The sequence below is a fragment of the Octopus sinensis genome, linkage group LG12 (assembly GCF_006345805.1).
Source record: "Octopus sinensis linkage group LG12, ASM634580v1, whole genome shotgun sequence".
Classification (NCBI taxonomy): domain Eukaryota; kingdom Metazoa; phylum Mollusca; class Cephalopoda; order Octopoda; family Octopodidae; genus Octopus; species Octopus sinensis.
Window position 1 is genome coordinate 50,699,063 of NC_043008.1, and position 18,055 is coordinate 50,717,117.

An 18,055-nucleotide genomic window follows, 5' to 3' on the forward strand; every position below is an offset into this window, starting at 1 on the left:
AAGCCGTCGTGTGTGAATTTTCTGAAACTTCTCTCCATATCCACAGAAAAATTTATTTGGAAACAAAATTCTGTTATCAGAATCCACACCATTTGAAGTGTATTTGTAGAAAATTTCACTGAAGAATATCCATTTTTCTGGAAGTTATGAGGAAAGGAAGTCATGTGGGGCACACATATGTAGGTATGCCAAGCAATGAAATATTGATCCTTAGACACTGCTGAAGCATGCAACAGTTGGAAGTGTAAAGTTTAAAGCAGACAGCTGCAAGATGAAATGTTGCAAGATATTTGTTAACAGAATATGCAATTTAATATTTAAGAAAAAAACCCAACAAAAACTGATGGACAAATGAAGAATATTAATTGTAAAAAAGAGAAAATGAAATAAGTTTTAGTAGAAATTGGAGAGATATTCAAATGTGCAATGTTTGCCAAATAGAAATTCAAATGCGAAATTGCTTGTGATTGCACATGCACGTAAACTGTAGTCTGATCATGAACACTTCCCTCTGGCCAGGGCCAGTATATCATTGTGCATGCATTACTGGAAGTCCATAATAAACATGTATTTTTTAAAATTATATCAAAGATATATAATCATTTCTCATGTTACCTGCTCGGAACCTTTGTTTCCATTTGACACCTTCTTTTTTTAAATTTCCGAAAAAAAAAAAAAAAAAAAAGAAGGAATTTTGCTTTCTTTCACTTCCGTGACTTTTATAGTTTATGATAAACTCTGTTAATGAGGCAGAATGTCACCAGTGGCACCAAGTACCCGAGTGAGTACTACCCTCTAACTTTGCTTCATTGCTGACATTCTTTGTTCTTTTATTACTGTGTGTGTCATAAACAACAAAAGTTATGCTCTGTGGAATAGATGTCGAATGGAAACGGATCTTGAGAGAGAGTCAGGGAACAAGAGAAAGATGGAGAGAAAAGGCAACAGAAAGTACGTTAAATCAAAAACAAAAGGTAAGGAATACATTACTAAGCTTTAGTTAAACCAAAAACCAAAAGTAAAGAATATCTTACTAACCTCTAAGTATATTTCAGCTTGTCTTGTGGGTAGGGGTTGAGTGAGACCAGTAAGGTATATCCTTAAATAAATAACGTACTAGCTGAGATCATAACCACAAAGCTAATGACTGCATCTAATACATTACACTTGGTGTGTGATGGCAATTTTAAAATTTTTAATTCAAATTAACTTTTCTCTCCCGTATTTAGTCGAAGCTAAACAAAACACCAATTACTTTTCGCTTTGAATTTAAACTCCTCTTTCCTCCACCCTAACCGCACCATTATTCTCATTTTCCTCCTCCTTCTCCTCCTCATCTAATCACACACAACAGCCTTCGGTTCCACATGTTAAATGACATGCATGTGAAATTTTATACTCTTGGAGGATATTGAAAAGCAATAAATAATTTGTGAGTTTAAACTTGCATATATCAAGGTCTTCCTGTTTATGTACGTATATGTATATGAATGTATACATGTCTGTGTATGTATGTCTTATATATATATATCAAAGTGTGTAAGGAATAGAAAAGGTAAATCAAAACTACATATGTTTCAATGCTAAACTTAGCATATCTTACGTAACACACAAAAATATCATTTAGCTTTTCTTCACATTTAATTACCTGTGATTGATACAATCGTTGGTAATAAGAGTTGAAGAAAAGCTAAATGATATCTTTATGTTACATAAAACGTTAAAATTAGCTTTGAAACATATGTAGTCAGGATTTACCTCTTCTAGTACTTACATTTTTCAACTTATATTCACATAATCAGCAATTTTTGCTGCTAAACCGAGAGTTGTACAGTGGCAGTGTCATCTTCTTGAAATTTCCATCTATTTCAATATGGGACAGAGTTTATAACATGCTCGTTAATAAACTTTGTTGATCATGTATAATCTGCTTTTTGTCACCTATACAAGCCATGTACATGCTTGATGCTTACTAACTTCCTGTACCAAAATCTTTTTAGACTGCCACTACTCTATCACCAAACACACTTTGGCATAGCTCAACTTATGTCATTTCAAGTTACATCTTTTTTTGACTTTATGTTGTTTTTTTTTCAAGAGAGTAGTAGTAAAAAAAGAAACCCCAGCTTCAGTTGATTATCTCACTTTATTTTGGTTTCAGCAAACATTTGAAAGCATAAAGATTTTTTAAAAACAAATGGAATATGTATAAACCAGTAATTAAAACAGATATGCGTTCATAAATGTTTTAAAATGTTTCTCCATTTTATTCTGTTTTTTTTTTTAATTTAAAAAAAAAATTTTTTTATAGTTATGCAGTATGTCTTGGCACCATTTACATTGTGTAACATGATTTTTTTCCTTGGGTAACAACTATTATTTCCTAGAAAATATGCAAAATGGCTAATATTTCCTTCAAACTTTGCTTTTGTTGTATTTATTCAAACCCCAAACAATCCCTCTTAACATGTGGCTATGATGTTCTCCTGTTCATGATCAGAGATGCATATATTGTTAGCCACTAAGAGACATGGGTAAGTGGTTAAGGTCAAGCAACTGACAAGCAAATGTGTGGTATTGAGCAGCATATATGCTGTAACGATATTTCTGCTTCAGCATCTTAGCACTGAATCTGTCTGAAGTGTAATGGAAAAATAGGTCAGTTTGAAAACATTGATGTCCAGGTCACAAAAGCAAAGGTTGAAGGGAATGGTAGTCATTTCCTTTGATTTCTAGATGGAAGCAAATAGGAAATAACACTTACTGACCAAAGACACAAAAAAAATAAATGAAAATTTTGCTACACAGCATTATCAACGTAAGTTGTGGTATGCACGCACAAACCCGCATACACACATACTCTGTGGAATCTTGGTTTATGAATGTCTCTCATCATGAGCAAATCAGTTTACGAACAATTTTCGGACATAAAATGTCTCGGGTGATGAAGGATGTCTTAATGAATACACAAGCTGTAACAAGCTATGAGTATCAGTGGGAGAGCATCAGTTGGTGCCCAGTTTTCGCTCAGTGCACATCCCTGCTTGAATTTCCTCAGGGAAAAATAGTTCCAGTTTATGAAGAATTTGGGTGATGAATGGCCTTCAGGCACTAGTGTAGCTAGAGTGTGTGCTGTCTGGCACGGCCCTTCCGTTTGCTGCCCTTAGACCCCACAAGAAGCACATATTGCCTACAGTAGACCCAAAAGTGCCACCCAGGGTGGAAATGCCCCCTCCCCCGCTACGCTAGTGCCTTCAGGACCAAATTCATAAACCGAAGTTCCACTGTGTGTGTGTGTGTGTGTGTTGAGCTGGCAGAATCATTAGCATGTTTGATAAAATGCTCTGTGGTATTTCTTTCTGCTTTACATTCTGAGCTCAAATGCCACTGAGGCCAGCCTTGCTTTCATTCTTTCAGGGTCGATAACATAACCACCAGTTGAATACTGGCATCAACATAATTGACTAATCCCTTCTCCAAAATTTCAGGCCGTATGCCTATAGTAGAAAGGATTATTATTATTATTATAAAGACAGTGAGCTGGCCAAATTGTTAGCACACCAGACAAACTGCTTAGCAGCATTTCTTCTGGTCATACTTGTTGAGTTCAAAGTCCATCGAGGTTGACTTTGCCTTGTGGGGTAGGGGTCGATAAAATAAGTGCCATTTTGAGCACTGGGGTCGATGTAATCAACTTACTCCCCTTCTCCAAAATTGCTGGTCTTGTGCCAAAAATTTGAAACTGTTATTATTATTATTATTATTATTATTATTATTATTATTATTAAGGTGGTGAGCTGGCAGAATCATTAGTGCACTGGACGAAATGCTTAGTGGTAGTTCACTTGTTGCTATGTTCTGAGTTCAAATTCCGTCGAGGTTGACTAACTTTCATTTTTTTCAGAATCGATAAAATAAGTACCAGTTGAACGCCAGGGTCAATGTAATCGACTCACCCCCTCCCCCAGATTTGCTGCCCTTGTGGCAAAATTTGAAACCATTATTATTATTATTAGTATTATTATTATTATTATTATTATTATTATTCTCCTCCTCCTCTTCCACAGCTTGTGTAGAATCTATCAGTTCTGATGCACAGCAACAACAACACCAAATGGACACTGATTCAGAGTATGCTGCTGAGAAAAAGTGAGTTACTTTCCTGTTACTACTACACTTCTGTTACATGATAATCACATTTAAAAAAAATGTTTTTCTTTGCAACAAAATAATTGAATTTTTCTAACACTGAAGCACTAATAATATTTTTGTACTTACTGAATAAAGTCTTTCCAATCTGACCGTTTTTGACATGAACATTCTTTCAAACATATTAAATTATTCATACAATGACACCACATATAAATGGCTGGTTTTAGAGTTATTACATAGTAAATTAAAAGCAGCCTCATTCCAACCGTAGTTCTTCAGGACAGGAATTTGTCTCTATTGAAGAGCTGAGATTTAAATCTCTCCTTAGTTAGAACGGTGTCAATGGAATTCTTCCCAGATCTAGTGCATGTTCAGTTGTATATTTAAGAGATCAGGAGTTATGTACATTATTTACATTTGACGGATATTTGTCCTCATTTTGTTTGTTGTTAGCACAATGTTTCGGCTGATACACCCTCCAGCTTTCATCAGGTGTCTTGGGGAAATTTCGAACCTGGGTTCTCATTCCTAAGGTATTTTTCGATGTTGTTGATGGGCATATGGTGTAGTGGTTAAGAGCGCAGGCTACTAACCCCAAGATTCCAAGTTCGATTCTAGGCAGTGACCTGAATAATAATAATAATAATAATAATAATATCAAAAAATACCTCAGGAATGAGAACCCAGGTTTGAAATTTCCCCAAGACACCTGATGAAGGCTGGAGGGTATATCAGCCGAAATGGTGAAATGGTGTGTTAACAACAAACAAGATGAGGACAAATATCTGTCAAATGTAAATAATGTAACTAGAGCATGTTGTTTGTATCTATTTAGTACCTACTGTTTTGCTACTTGGTACCACTACCATCCTTAGCTGTTTGGTACTACTACCATCTATAGCTGGCCTGGTACTGCTCCTATCTGTAGCTGCCCAGTACCACTGTTGTCCTTAACTGCAAGGTAACCTTTGGTGAGCTGTCTGTCTGGTAGCATGTGGTTAATCCATTCCACAAATAAACACAATCCAATGCTTTTTGGAGGTCTTGAACTTGTGACCTGTAGGTTAGCAGGTCAGTTGGCCAAACTGTTCTGACACCACAGATGAAGCTGGAATACTTTGGAAGTCCTGGTAAAAATCTGATCCATTCTGGTGGTGTATGTAATATTTTAATGCTTTACCTTGCCTGCCTCTCTTTGTGTTTCAGTAATCATTCTCAGGTTGATGTTGATTCTGGTATTGAAACAATGGAAGTTGACGACAGTGATAGAGTGGAACATAAAAGAAAACGTGTAAGTTGATATTCTCCCGCTCTCTTGTCTCTCTGTGTGTCTCTCATTCTATCCTTCTCTCTCTCTATTGACTTGTCTGTCTGTCTGTCATTCTCTCTTTTCTCTTTTCTTCCTCCTCCTTTCTCTCTCTCCCTTCTCTGTTTCTTCCTCTCTTCTTTATATCCTCTTCCTCCTATCTGTCTCTTCTTTCTGCCCCTCTCCTTGTCTCTGTCTGTCTCTCCTCTCTTTATTTCTGTCTGTCTGTCTCTCTCTCTTGTAATGAATATTAAATCCTTTCTTCAGTGTGGGTCAATAGTGGGTTGGAGAGAACTGAATTGTTGGCAAGTATTGATGGCAGTTGGTGAGTAATGGTTGCTGTGGAGGGACAGGTTCAGTGAGAAAGATAAATTAAAACATCTCAACAGTATTTCTCTGCCTTTGTTCTGAGTTCAAACTCCTTCAAAGTCAACTATCCCTGCCTGTCTGCCAGCCTTTGAAATTCAATAAAGTGCCAGTCAACCATTTCTCTGCATGTGTGACCTTGTGCCTGTCTTATGAGTATTTTTATAAAAATGTTAAAAAGGCATGAATTACACTGGCATCATTTGGATAGGACTGCACCATATCTTATCAACATCATCATCCAATGTCTGCTTTCCATGCTGGCATGGGTTAGACGCTTTTACAGCAGCTGGTGAACCAGATGACTGTGCCAAGCTCTACTGCCTGCTTTGGCTTGGTGTCTATGACTGGATGCCCTTCGTAATGCTAGCCCCTTTTTGTGTGGCATCAGCACCAGTGAGGTTACCAAGTGACTTGCAAGGCAAGACCCCTCAACAGCAGCAGTAGTAGTGGTAGAGTTTGGGGAGGTGGTTTTCTGTTAGTGATGAGAGGTTAGAGTATGATATAGGGACTGAAATGGGTGTCTTGCTGTAGAGGAAGTACATGACTACCTTAGTTGGAGAAAGAGATGGAGGGATGATGAAGGTGTATCAGGACGTACCCTCAAGTTACAAGTCAGTGTTTAGGGTATATCCTCTGTTACAAGGCAGTACCCTCATGTTACAAGGCGGTGTTTAGGGTGTACCCTCAAGTTACAAGGTGGCATATTTAAGTGAATTGGTAGAGAGGACTGGATAGGGTAAGTTTGTGAGATTGTGAAAGGAGACTTATCACTGGAAGGGGTGGGGAATATAGTGAGTGAACATGGTTGGAGAGATGGGTTTATTATATCTAAAGGGTAACCTCTAACTTTTCCTGAGTTTTAATGACCCTTGTGCTTAGTCTTCCTTATTATCTACCCTGATTTGTTTTCTTGTCTTAAATTATGTTTAATTAAGGATTTTTTCTTCAATTTAAAAAGCATTTTTTTTTTTTTACCATTTTTTTTCTTCTCTAGGATGCCAGCATTGGTTCAGAAGCTACAGAAACACAAGTCTTGAACTCCATAATTAGAATATTTCTTGTCTCCTGGCGAGAACAGAGAGATCCTGGAACACTGCATATACCTTGTCTTGCTGAAGCTTTCAATGAAAGTAAGAGCTCTTTGATATTATAAGTTGTTGTTGTTTGTATGTTCACCATAATTTTAATGTGCATGCTCATGTGGGAAGATAACAAAGCTAGAATCGGTAATTTCATGGATAGTCTGTATACCAATAACTAGCAAAGATTTCAAACACACACACACACACGCATATATTCAGACATCTTTGGTTTTTTACACTGCTGGAATGCACAGCACCACTGTGAAACCTTGTTTGCATTTTACTTGATTTGCTAGAAATCACAGCCAAATCTTCCTCAAACTGCACCCTACCATCTAAAATGACGGAAGGCCAGATTATATAATGTAGTTCAGGATGGTCTTAAAAAGATGGGATAGCCATGCAGGAATGTCTTTGACCTAGAGTCTGCTTAATCAAAATTGAATTGAGGCTACATTACAAGAATAATTTGTTTGCTTGATGGAAGTCTGTGTAGAGAGTAGAATACTTGGGTAACTCTAACATGTTGGATTTATAGCAGTCAAATTTCCTTAAATTTACACCATAGCATCTTAAAAAAAATTTGATTTTCAGTGTCTGAAAATGAAAGATGAAGTGACACGGCTGGACTTATTTTTGATCGTAGGTCTGTTCAGTCAAGGCTCACCTATGGCTAAACAACCACCACCACCTGACTAAAACTCTTACTAGCTGGTTCCAATTGGGGGTAGGTTTTTACTATTTCATTGTCACTAAAGTCAAGTGCACCTGTGTTGTTTCAAACATAATAAAATACTGCTCCCTCATCTGAGATAGTGTGACATTGGTGTTGCCTTGGCAGAGGTTTGTGCTCTCTGAGTGCTCTTATTATTATCTGGAATGTTTCACAACTGAATTCAAAGGCTTAATTTTTGGCAGTACAGTGGTGTTGATGACAGTAAATAGTATTTATTATCATCTTCATCATTTAACATCTATGTTCCATGCTGGCCTGGGTTGGATGGTTTGACAGGATCTCATTCGTTCAAGGCTTCATTGAGCTCCAATATCTGCTTTGGTATGGTTTTTTTTATAGTTGAATGCCCTTTCTAATGCCAACCACTTCACAGCATTGACTGGGGGCTTTTTTTATGCCATCTTCACTATTGAAGCCACCATGTAGTTCATATGACTATGGAGCCCTGGGGAAGGTGGAGATGTGGGTAAGCTTCCTGCTAAGGGATGAGGGGAATTACTACGAGAGAGGGAGGCAGAACAGTTTCCTGCAGAGGGATCTGCATCTAGTGGGGTTAGAAGGTGGGTAGTCAATCTATTTGAATTGCTCGTTTTCCCATGGTCTAATTTTCACATCATTTTTTTATTTCTTGCAGAAGAGAAAGATTACAAAGAAATTATCAATCAGATTGTCATGGAAACTCTTCACCTCATTTACTCAAGTCCAGAAAATCTGATCGACTCCTTAAAAACTGCTGTGGATGGTGTGTCTCCAGTCCGAAGTTATAGTTCTAGTCCTTGTAGGTAAGTACCATTGTCACTGTCACACCAAGTAAAATTTGTACTAAGGTCTGTACTTGCGACTCTTTCCTGGGTCACTCAAAGTAGGGGTTGGGTGAATTGAATTGTTGCATGTTAGTAAATGAAGAAAGATATCTTTAGCTAATTTTGGGAATAAAGTTGTAATAATAATAATAATAATAATAATAATAATCATTATTTTTCATCTGTCTTTACATTCTGAGTTCAAATTCCACTGAGGTCAACTTTGCCTTCCATCCTTTTGGAGTCAATAAATTAAGTACCAGTTGCGTACTGGGGTTGATCTGATTGACTGGCCCCCTACCCCAAAATTTTGGGCCTTGTACCTAGAGTAGAAATGAAGACAATCAGCATCATTGTTTAACCCTTTTGATAGCAACCCGGCTGAAACCACCTCTGGCTCTGTAATACAAATGTTTTGTTTTCATAAGTTCTGGATTAAAATCTTCCACCAAACTTAGTTACAGTTTATGTTCTTAACACTAGCTTAATGATAACTAAGTGATTTTACTAAATTCTTTGTTATATTTAAAATTAATTGGGAGGAACACAGACCATCTCAACAGAAATCTGGTAACAAAAGGGTTGATGTCCACTTTTCCAGGCTCACATGGGTCAGATGTAATTAGTTGAGGTGGATTTTCTGCAGTCAAATGCTTTTCTTGTTGCTGGCCCTTGTTTCCATGTAAGCTAATATTTCTGCATGACCGGACATGTTTCCATGATAGGTTGGAATCAAACAACAACACTTGTATGATGGTGACAGTCATTTACATGTGCCACATGATGTCAAGGCAAGGTGACTTATACATGTGTGTGCATGCACACTCGCTCACTTATTCACATTGGTGCCGAGAAGTAGTGCACCCAGCTATAAAACACTCTTATGTCTTACACGATTGCCATTATATCCAGTCAAGAAAAAAACCCAATGAGAGAGGCTTTACCTGGTGACTCAACTTGTTAGAAATAGCAGCCAAAAAAAAAGGCGGCGAGCTGGCAGAAATGTTAACACGCTGGGCAAAATGCTTAGCAGTACTTCGTCTGCTGTTACGTTCTGAGTTCAAATTCCGCCGAGGTCGACTTTGCCTTTCATCCTTTCGGGGTCGATAAATTAAGTACCAGTTACGCACTGGGGTCGATATAATCAACTTAATCCGTTTGTCTGTTCTTGTTTGTCCTCTCTGTGTTTAGCCGCTTGTGGGCAGTAATGAAATAGGTATTTCGTCTGCCGTTACATTCTGAGTTCAAATTCCGCCGAGGTCGACTTTGCCTTTCATCCTTTCGGGGTCGATAAATTAAGTACCAGTTACGCACTGGGGTCGATATAATCAACTTAATCCGTTTGTCTGTTCTTGTTTGTCCTCTCTGTGTTTAGCCGCTTGTGGGCAGTAATGAAATAGGTATTTCGTCTGCCGTTACATTCTGAGTTCAAATTCCGCCGAGGTTGACTTTGCCTTTCATCCTTTCGGGGTCGATAAATTAAGTACCAGTTACGCACTGGGGTCGATATAATCAACTTAATCCGTTTGTTCTTGTTTGTCCTCTCTGTGTTTAGCCCCTTGTGGGCAGTAATGAAATAGGTATTTCGTCTGCCGTTACATTCTGAGTTCAAATTCCGCCGAGGTCGACTTTGCCTTTCATCCTTTCAGGGTCGATAAATTAAGTACCAGTTACGCACTGGGGTCGATATAATCGACTTAATCCGTTTGTCTGTTCTTGTTTGTCCTCTCTGTGTTTAGCCCCTTGTGCGCAGTAATGAAATAGGTATTTCGTCTGCCGTTACATTTTGAGTTCAAATTCCGCCGAGGTTGACTTTGCCTTTCATCCTTTCGGGGTCGATAAATTAAGTACCAGTTACGCACTGGGGTCGATGTAATCGACTTAATCCCTTTGTCTGTCCTTGTTTGTCCCCTCTATGTTTAGCCCCTTGTGGGCAATAAAGAAATAAGAAATAGCAGCCAAATTACCCTCATTACCCTGTGTACCATCTTATGAGAAAGATGGTATAATATAATCCCAAGTAAAAATAGTCCTAAATACATTGACTGAAAAAAATAAGCAGACACACAAAACAGAAGGGATGGTCTTCATTGGAATGCCACAATGGAGTATGGTACATATTGAAACCTATATGTTGTGATTATGTGAAGATTGTTTTGATTGTGAAATTACTCTGACCATTATTCTTTTAATTCTTTCAGTATAAGTCCACTAATGTCACCTGAACATGAAGAACGTAAATTCACATCCAAAATACAACCTCAGAAAAGAAAAGAAGTGGAACTTATTAACTATTTACTTGATTGTTATGAGAGAGTAGCTTTTGAAGAAAGAACTAGCCCCAAAGTAAGTCAGTGTTGTGTTTTGCCATCTATTAAATCGAGTCTGTTAATATCTCTAAGCATTTCTCATGGTTAATCCTTCAGCATTTAAACTGGTTATATCTTGCTCAAATATTCTGCCTTGTTTTATGTTAAAGTCTTCCAGATCTTGCCTCTCACACTTACCCTGCAATGTCAGTCTAAATATAAACATAAAAAATCTGATTTGAGAGAGGGAGAGAGATCTGGCTGCTATTTCTGGCAGATTTAGCAACCATATAAGGGCAGCTGCATGGACAACAATCATAAGAAACATTTCAAAGAGATATATTGATTTTAAGGATTCACATATCCAACCTAGATATTCTACTTCCTTATGTTCAAAATGTTCACATCCTGCCTCTCACACCTACTCTACAATGTTATTCTGTAATAAACAATCACATCATCATCATTATTGTTTAACGTCCACTTTCTATGCTGGCATGGGTTGGGCGGTTTGACTGAGGACTGGCAAACCAGAAGATTGCACCAGGCTCCAATCTGATCATATCACTGAAATCTCAAAGCCATGAGATAATGCATAATTAATTCCGTGTCGGTGGCACGTAAAAAGCACCATCCGAATCGTGGCCGAAGCCAGTGCCGCCTCGACTGGCTTCTGTGCAGGTGGCACGTAAAATGCACCAATCCGACTGTGGCTGATGCCAGCCTCACCTGGCACCAGTGCAGGTGGCACGTAAAAAGCACCCACTACACTCACGGAGTGGTTGGCATTAGGAAGGGCATCCAGCTGTAGAAACATTGCCAGATAAGACCGGAGCCTGGTGCAGCCTTCTGGCTTCCCAGATCCCCGGTCGAACCGTCCAACCCATGCTAGCATGGAGAACGGACGTTAAACGATGATGATGATGAATTCAAAGCTGTGAAAAAATAAGCATTATATTTGACAGAATAAATTAAGTGCTGAAGAGTTAACATAGTCCAGCTCTATCCTGTATCAGTGTTAGAATAGCTTCGGCCTGACTTGTTTTGAGTTTATTGTGATGGTTTGTAAATTGTTTAATAATTTTAAATGAATTTCTCTTTTGTAGAAATCTAGTATTCCTCCTTTGAATAATGTATTGTCAATTGCTAGACTATCTTGTGTTCATCACACGGCTCTTGTACTGCAAGGAACTCTGTTTGAAAATAGGTAAGTTTTTATTAAAGCAGCTCTTTTGGATCTTTTTGGTTTGAACGGCAGTTTTTTTTGTAGCAGTGTCATATGAAATTGTCACCCATAATTATGACCCTAGAATCGATCTATTGCATTTCAATCTGTTTTAGGGTTAGTTAGGGTTAGGGGTGGGGGAAGGGTATCTTTTTTTTCTTCACAAATGTAAATAAACCCAATCTGTTTCTTAAACGAGGGACATAGTCATACGGCACAGAATGTTTTTTACCTCAATAGACGTCACTGATTGGTTGAAATTGCAGAAATTGAAGAAAGAAAACAACTAATATCTTACAAACTATAGAATTTTCTCAATAAAGCCAAGAGAAAAAGATGTTTTATAACACATTCTACCAGTATACGAAGTTTAAAATTTTTTAGTTACCTAGAAATTATGTTAAAAACTGCCGTTCAAACCGAAAAGATCCGCTCTTTTCCTTTTGTCGTAGCTTGCTTCTAATTGTCAGTGTGATCAGAAGCACCCTAAACTTTCTGAAATTTATATTTTATATTTGTGTGTGTGTGTGTCTTTATTTTTGATTTTGCTTGTTGATAAAAACATAACTGCTATGGAGCAGTATTAAGGTTTATTTCGACCCCAGATAATACTGAATGAAATTGTGTAACTGTAGAGAGGGTTATTTAAATATAGTAGGTGTGGCTGTGTGGTTGAGAGGCTAGCTTCCTAACTGTGTGGTGTTTGGTTCAATCTCACTGTGTGGCACTTCGGGCAAGTGTTGTCTAGTATAACCCCGGGTTGACCAAAGCCTTGTGAGTGAATTTGGTAGAATGGAAACTGAAAGAAGCCTGTCATGTATGTGCCCTTCTCTAAACATCATTTGATGGTTGTAAATGAGCATCATACAAACGATGTCAATCATTTCCAAGCTTCCATGAAAAAGATGTTCAGTCGCAAGGAAATTTTACCTTGCTTTGGAAACAGGTGAGGGTTGGTGCCAGGGAAGGCGTCTGGCCGTAGAAAAATCTGCCCCAACTAACTCTGTCTGTGGACGTTAAATGATGATTATTACATGATGAATTGGCAGAGTGGTTAGAGCAGTGGACAGAATGCCTTGTGGTATTTGTTCCAACTGTCTATGCTCTAAGTTCAAATCCCACCAAGGTCAACTTTGCCTTTCATCTTTTGGGATTGATTAAAAGGGGGAAAGAAAAAAATTTAATTGCTTTGCAGTATTTGTTCTGGCTCTTTGCATTCTGAGTTCCAATCTCATCATAGTCTATATGAATGCTAGACTTAACCTATCACCTGGCTTAACACCAACACTAGCACTATGTGCACCTTTACCGACAGCACTATGTGCACCTTTACCGACAGCACTATGTGCACCTTTACCGACAGCACTATGTGCACCTTTACCGACGGCGCTATGTGCACCTTTACCGACGGCACTATGTGCACCCTTACCGACGGCACTATGTGCACCTTTACCGACCGCACTATGTGCACCTTTACCGACGGCACTATGTGCACCATTACCGACGGCACTATGTGCACCTTTACCGACGGCACTATGTGCACCTTTACCGACGGCACTGTACACCTTTACCGATGGCACTATGTGCACCTTTACCGATGGCACTATGTGCACCTTTACCGATGGGACTACGTGCACCTTTACCGATGGCACTACGTGCACCTTTACCGGTGGCACCACGGGCACCTTTACCGGCGGTACTACAGGCACTTTTACCAGTGGCACCATGGGCACCTTTACCGGCAGCACTCTGTGCACCTTTACTGGTGGCACCACGAGCACCTTTACCGGTGGCACCACGGGCATCTATACCAGTGTTCAAGTTATGTCTCTGGCTTGAGAATATCTTATTCCTTTCTTCCTTTCCATCAGCCTAGGGGACTCTTTATATAGACTTATGGCATGACCTTCCTTCCTTCCTGACTAAAAGATGAAATTAAAACAAAAAAATCCCAAAAGTTGTAACCCTGATTAAATGACAGTTTTTCTTGTTTCTTTTCTTTCCTTTAGATCTGAAACTGCTTCTTTGTTTTTGCTACCATATTTGCTTTCCCACAATCTGCCCAGAGGATTCCTCTCACTTCTTGTCTCAACTTTACCTGACAGAGAAAGTTTGAACAAGGTAAGGTTCCTCTTGTTTGTTTGTTTGTTTGTTTTTTCTGTGTTGATTCCAACAGCCACCTCATCAGCCTTAATGTCTGATTTCTTTACTGTTCTGCTTCTTCGATTCATTTGTCTGTCTTCACATGTGATGGGTACTTTACATGAAATGTCAACGTGGCTGTGTAGTTAAGAAACTTCCCTTGCAACCATGTGGTCTTGGGTTCACTCTCAATGTATGGTATCTTGGGCAAGCATCTTCTACTCTAGCCCTGGGCTGATTAAAGCCCTGTGAGTGCATTTGATAGATGGAGATTGAAAGAAACCCATTGCATGTGTGTATTCGCATGTCTCTGTCTTTGTGACTGTGTTACCAAGTACTGTGACTTAGCAGCTCAACAAATAGATATATATCAAGTACGAAACTTTAAAAAAACAAATACTGCACTTGATACAAGCCACTAAAATCATTCAAACTGTGCTCCAGCCTGGTCACAGTTCAATAACTGAAACAAGTTTGAAACTAATATAATACTAGTTTCTCTTTCTCTACCTACATGTTTATATTTGTGTGTGTCATCATCATCATCATCATTGTTTAATGTCTGCTTTCCATGCTGTCATGGGTTGGACGGTTTGACTGAGGATTGGCAAGCCAGTAGGCTGCACCAAGCTCCAATCTGATCTGGCAAGGTTTCTACAGCTGGATGCTCTTCCTAATGCCAACCATTCCATGAGTGTAGTGGGTGCTTTTTACATGCCACTAGCATGAGAGCCAGTCAGGTGGCACTGGTATCGACCACATTTGGATGGTGCTTTTTACGTGTCACTGGCATGGGAGCCAGTCAGGCAGAACTGGCATGAACCACGTTCGGATGGTGCTTTTTACATGTCATAGGATCCAGTCAGACGGAACTAGCATTGACCATGTTTGCATGGTGCTTTTTACATTCCACCAGTATGGGGAGCCAGTCAGGTGGCACTGGCATCAACCCACGCTCAAATGGTGCTTATTACATGCCACCAGCACAGGTGGTGTGTGTGTGTGTATACAATATAAATCATGTAGTTAATTAACATAATTGTAATAATTAGTTTACAGTTATCATGTTAACCTTTCCATATTTTTCCTGAAAAATCCATTTCTCTTGATGCTAATGAAAGAATATTTCCCTTTGTAGATTTTTGTGCCTATCATTCACCGTCTTAGCCAATTGATATCATGCCAGTCTTTGGACACTGATGACTACAAGGAACCATTATCTGTTCTCTCAGAACTCTGTGAAATTAAATGGGACAACTGTCGACCTATTTGTTCATTGGTAAGTTACGGGTTCCTTTTAAACTCTTTATTTTAATTTGTGGTAGACAATGTGGTTAAGAAGTTTGCTTCTCAACCACATGGTTCCAGGTTCAGTCCCACTGCGTGGCACCTCAAGCAAGTGTCTTTTGCCATAACCTTTATCAGCCAATACCTTATGTGTGGATTTGGTGATGGAAACTGAAAGAAGCCCATTGTGTGTGTGTGTGTGTGTATGGTAAAGGTGCATGGCTTAGTGGTTAGGGTGTTTGGTTCATGATTATAAGGTCATGAGTTCAATTCCCGGTGACGTGTTGTGTCCTTGAGCAAGACAGTTTATTTCACATTGCTCCAGTCCACTCACCTAGCAAAAATGAGTTGTATCTGTATTTCAAAGGGCTGGCCTTGTCACATTGTGTGTCATGCTGGATCTCCCTGGGACCTATATTAAGGGTACGTGTATCTGTGGAGTACTCAGCCACTTGCATGCTAATTTCATGAGCAGGCTGTTCCATTGATCGAACCAACTGGAACCCTTGTGGTCATAACCAATGGAATGCCAGTTTATATATGTGTGGGTGTGTGTATGTTTGTTTCTCCTTGTCTTGACATCACCTGGTAGTTGTAAATGAGGCTTTTTAAAAAAAATATTTTTAGTCAGTAAGGAGGGCAATGTCCATGTCCCATCACAACACCTCTAAGGTTAATGGGAAAGAAGACAGAAAGACATCATTTGACAGAAGACCCGGCCAGAATGATTGCAGCAGGGTGAACTCTGCTGCTAAAGGCACTAAAAATGCCAAGTGGTGTTGTTAAATCAAGTGATAGATTAAATCTACCATCCAAGTAGCCATACAAGGATTTGAACTCAGAAGTGTAGGAACAAATACTGCAAGGCATCTGGTTTGATGTTGTTACAGTTCTGCCCTGGATTTGTAAATTTTTCTAAAATTTTTCTTTTTAATCAACCTTGAAAGGATGAAAAGCACAGTTGACTTTAGTTAGATTTGAACTCAAAGAGCTGAATATCAGAACAAAGATATTCTATTTCAAGCTGTAATGACTATCACTTCACTACCTTAACCCTTTTGTTACTAAGATTTCTTATTTCTTTATTGCCCACAAGGGGCTAAACATAAAGGGACAAGCAGAGATAGACAAAGGGATTAAGTCGATTATATCGACCCTAGTGCGTAACTGGTACTTAATTCATTGACCCTGAAAGGATGAAAAGCAAAGTCGACCTCGGCGGAATTTGAACTCAGAACGTAGCAGCAGACGAAATACCGCTAAGCATTTCACCCGGCGTGCTACCGATTCTGCCAGCTTGCTGCCTTCAGTTACTTTTGTTACTAGATTTCTGTTGAAATAAACTGCTTTTGTTTCGGTTAATTTTTAAAATTGTGAAGAACTTAGTAAAATATCTTTGTCATTAAGCTGGTGTTTGGAACATAAAATACGAAATTTTGATGGAAGATTTTAATCCACATCTCTTTAAAACAGCAAGTTTGGGTCATCGAATCCGGGGCAGTCTCAGGCTGGTTGGTAACAAAAAGGTTAACCCTATATGGTTTAACAGTAGATATTTCAGATAAACACAATAGATTATCTCAGTGAATATTTCTTTTTTAATATATTGTTTTTATTTCTCTTTTGTCTCATTAGATGGTGTCCCAATCCAACTGGTTACCGAAGGTAATGAGAAAGACCACAGGACTGGAAATGGAGAAACTTACTTTACTTGGACCATTTCTCTCACTCTCGGTTTTTGTTGGTGATAATGTTAGTTGGAAATATTTCTATTATTTATTTCTGATTTCAGGAATTAAACACAAAAGGAAAAACCTAATTCCTATTCTTGCTATTCTGTAATTAGTTTTGTATGAAGTCATCATCATCATCATCGTTTAACATCCGCTTTCCATGCTAGCATGGGTTGGACGATTTTGACTGAGGGCTGGCAAACCAGATGGCTGCACCAGGCTCCAATCTTGATCTGGCAGAGTTTCTACAGCTGGATGCCCTTCCTAACACCAACCACTCTAGAGTGTAGTGGGTGCTTTTACATGCTACTGGCATGGGGCCCAGTCAGGCGGTACTGGCAATGCCCTCACTCGAATCCTTTACATATGCTGGTAACGATCACGCTCAAATGGTGTCTTTTACGTGCCACCAGCACGGAAGCCAGATAGCCACTCTGACAACGATCACGCTTGGATGGTGCTCTTTGCATCCCACTAGCACGGATGCCAGTCATCGAATTTGATTTTGATTTTGACTTTTGAAAATTTAATTCTTGTATACATAGAGGCATGACTATGTGGTTAAAAATCTTGCCTTGCGATCATGTGATTGTCAGTTCAATCCCACTGTATGGTACCTTGGGCAAGTGTCGTCTACTCTAAACTTGGCCAACCAATGTCTTGTGAGATAATTTGGTAGACAGAAACTGTGTAAAATCCTATATGTGAATGTGTGTCTTGTTTGTCTCTCCACAACTACTTGACAACCAGTGTTACTTTGTTTATATTCCTGTAACTCAATAGTTTAACAACAGAAGCTGACACAATCAAGTATCTAGCTTAATAAATACTGGGGTCAATTTGTTTGATAAAAATCCTTCAAGGTGATACCCCAACATGACTGCAGTCTAATGACCGAAACAAATAAAAGA

The 18,055-nt window shown here is 38.9% G+C and overlaps 1 protein-coding gene across 2 annotated transcripts in view; it reads left to right on the forward strand.

The window, feature by feature from the left end:
• The window catches only part of LOC115217961 (ubiquitin conjugation factor E4 B), a 90,745-nt gene that overhangs the window by 50,914 nt on the left and 21,776 nt on the right, over positions 1-18,055 (forward strand). The window contains exons 3-12 of one of the 2 annotated variants that reach the window (XM_036507962.1): positions 852-974; positions 4,068-4,149; positions 5,359-5,443; positions 6,822-6,957; positions 8,280-8,427; positions 10,650-10,794; positions 11,864-11,964; positions 13,992-14,103; positions 15,263-15,403; positions 17,047-17,163. In XM_036507962.1, coding sequence (XP_036363855.1) covers positions 852-974; positions 4,068-4,149; positions 5,359-5,443; positions 6,822-6,957; positions 8,280-8,427; positions 10,650-10,794; positions 11,864-11,964; positions 13,992-14,103; positions 15,263-15,403; positions 17,047-17,163 — 1,190 coding nt within the window. The remainder of the gene's footprint in view (positions 1-851; positions 975-4,067; positions 4,150-5,358; positions 5,444-6,821; positions 6,958-8,279; positions 8,428-10,649; positions 10,795-11,863; positions 11,965-13,991; positions 14,104-15,262; positions 15,404-17,046; positions 17,164-18,055) is intronic. The other variant, XM_029787681.2, reaches the window with a different exon arrangement.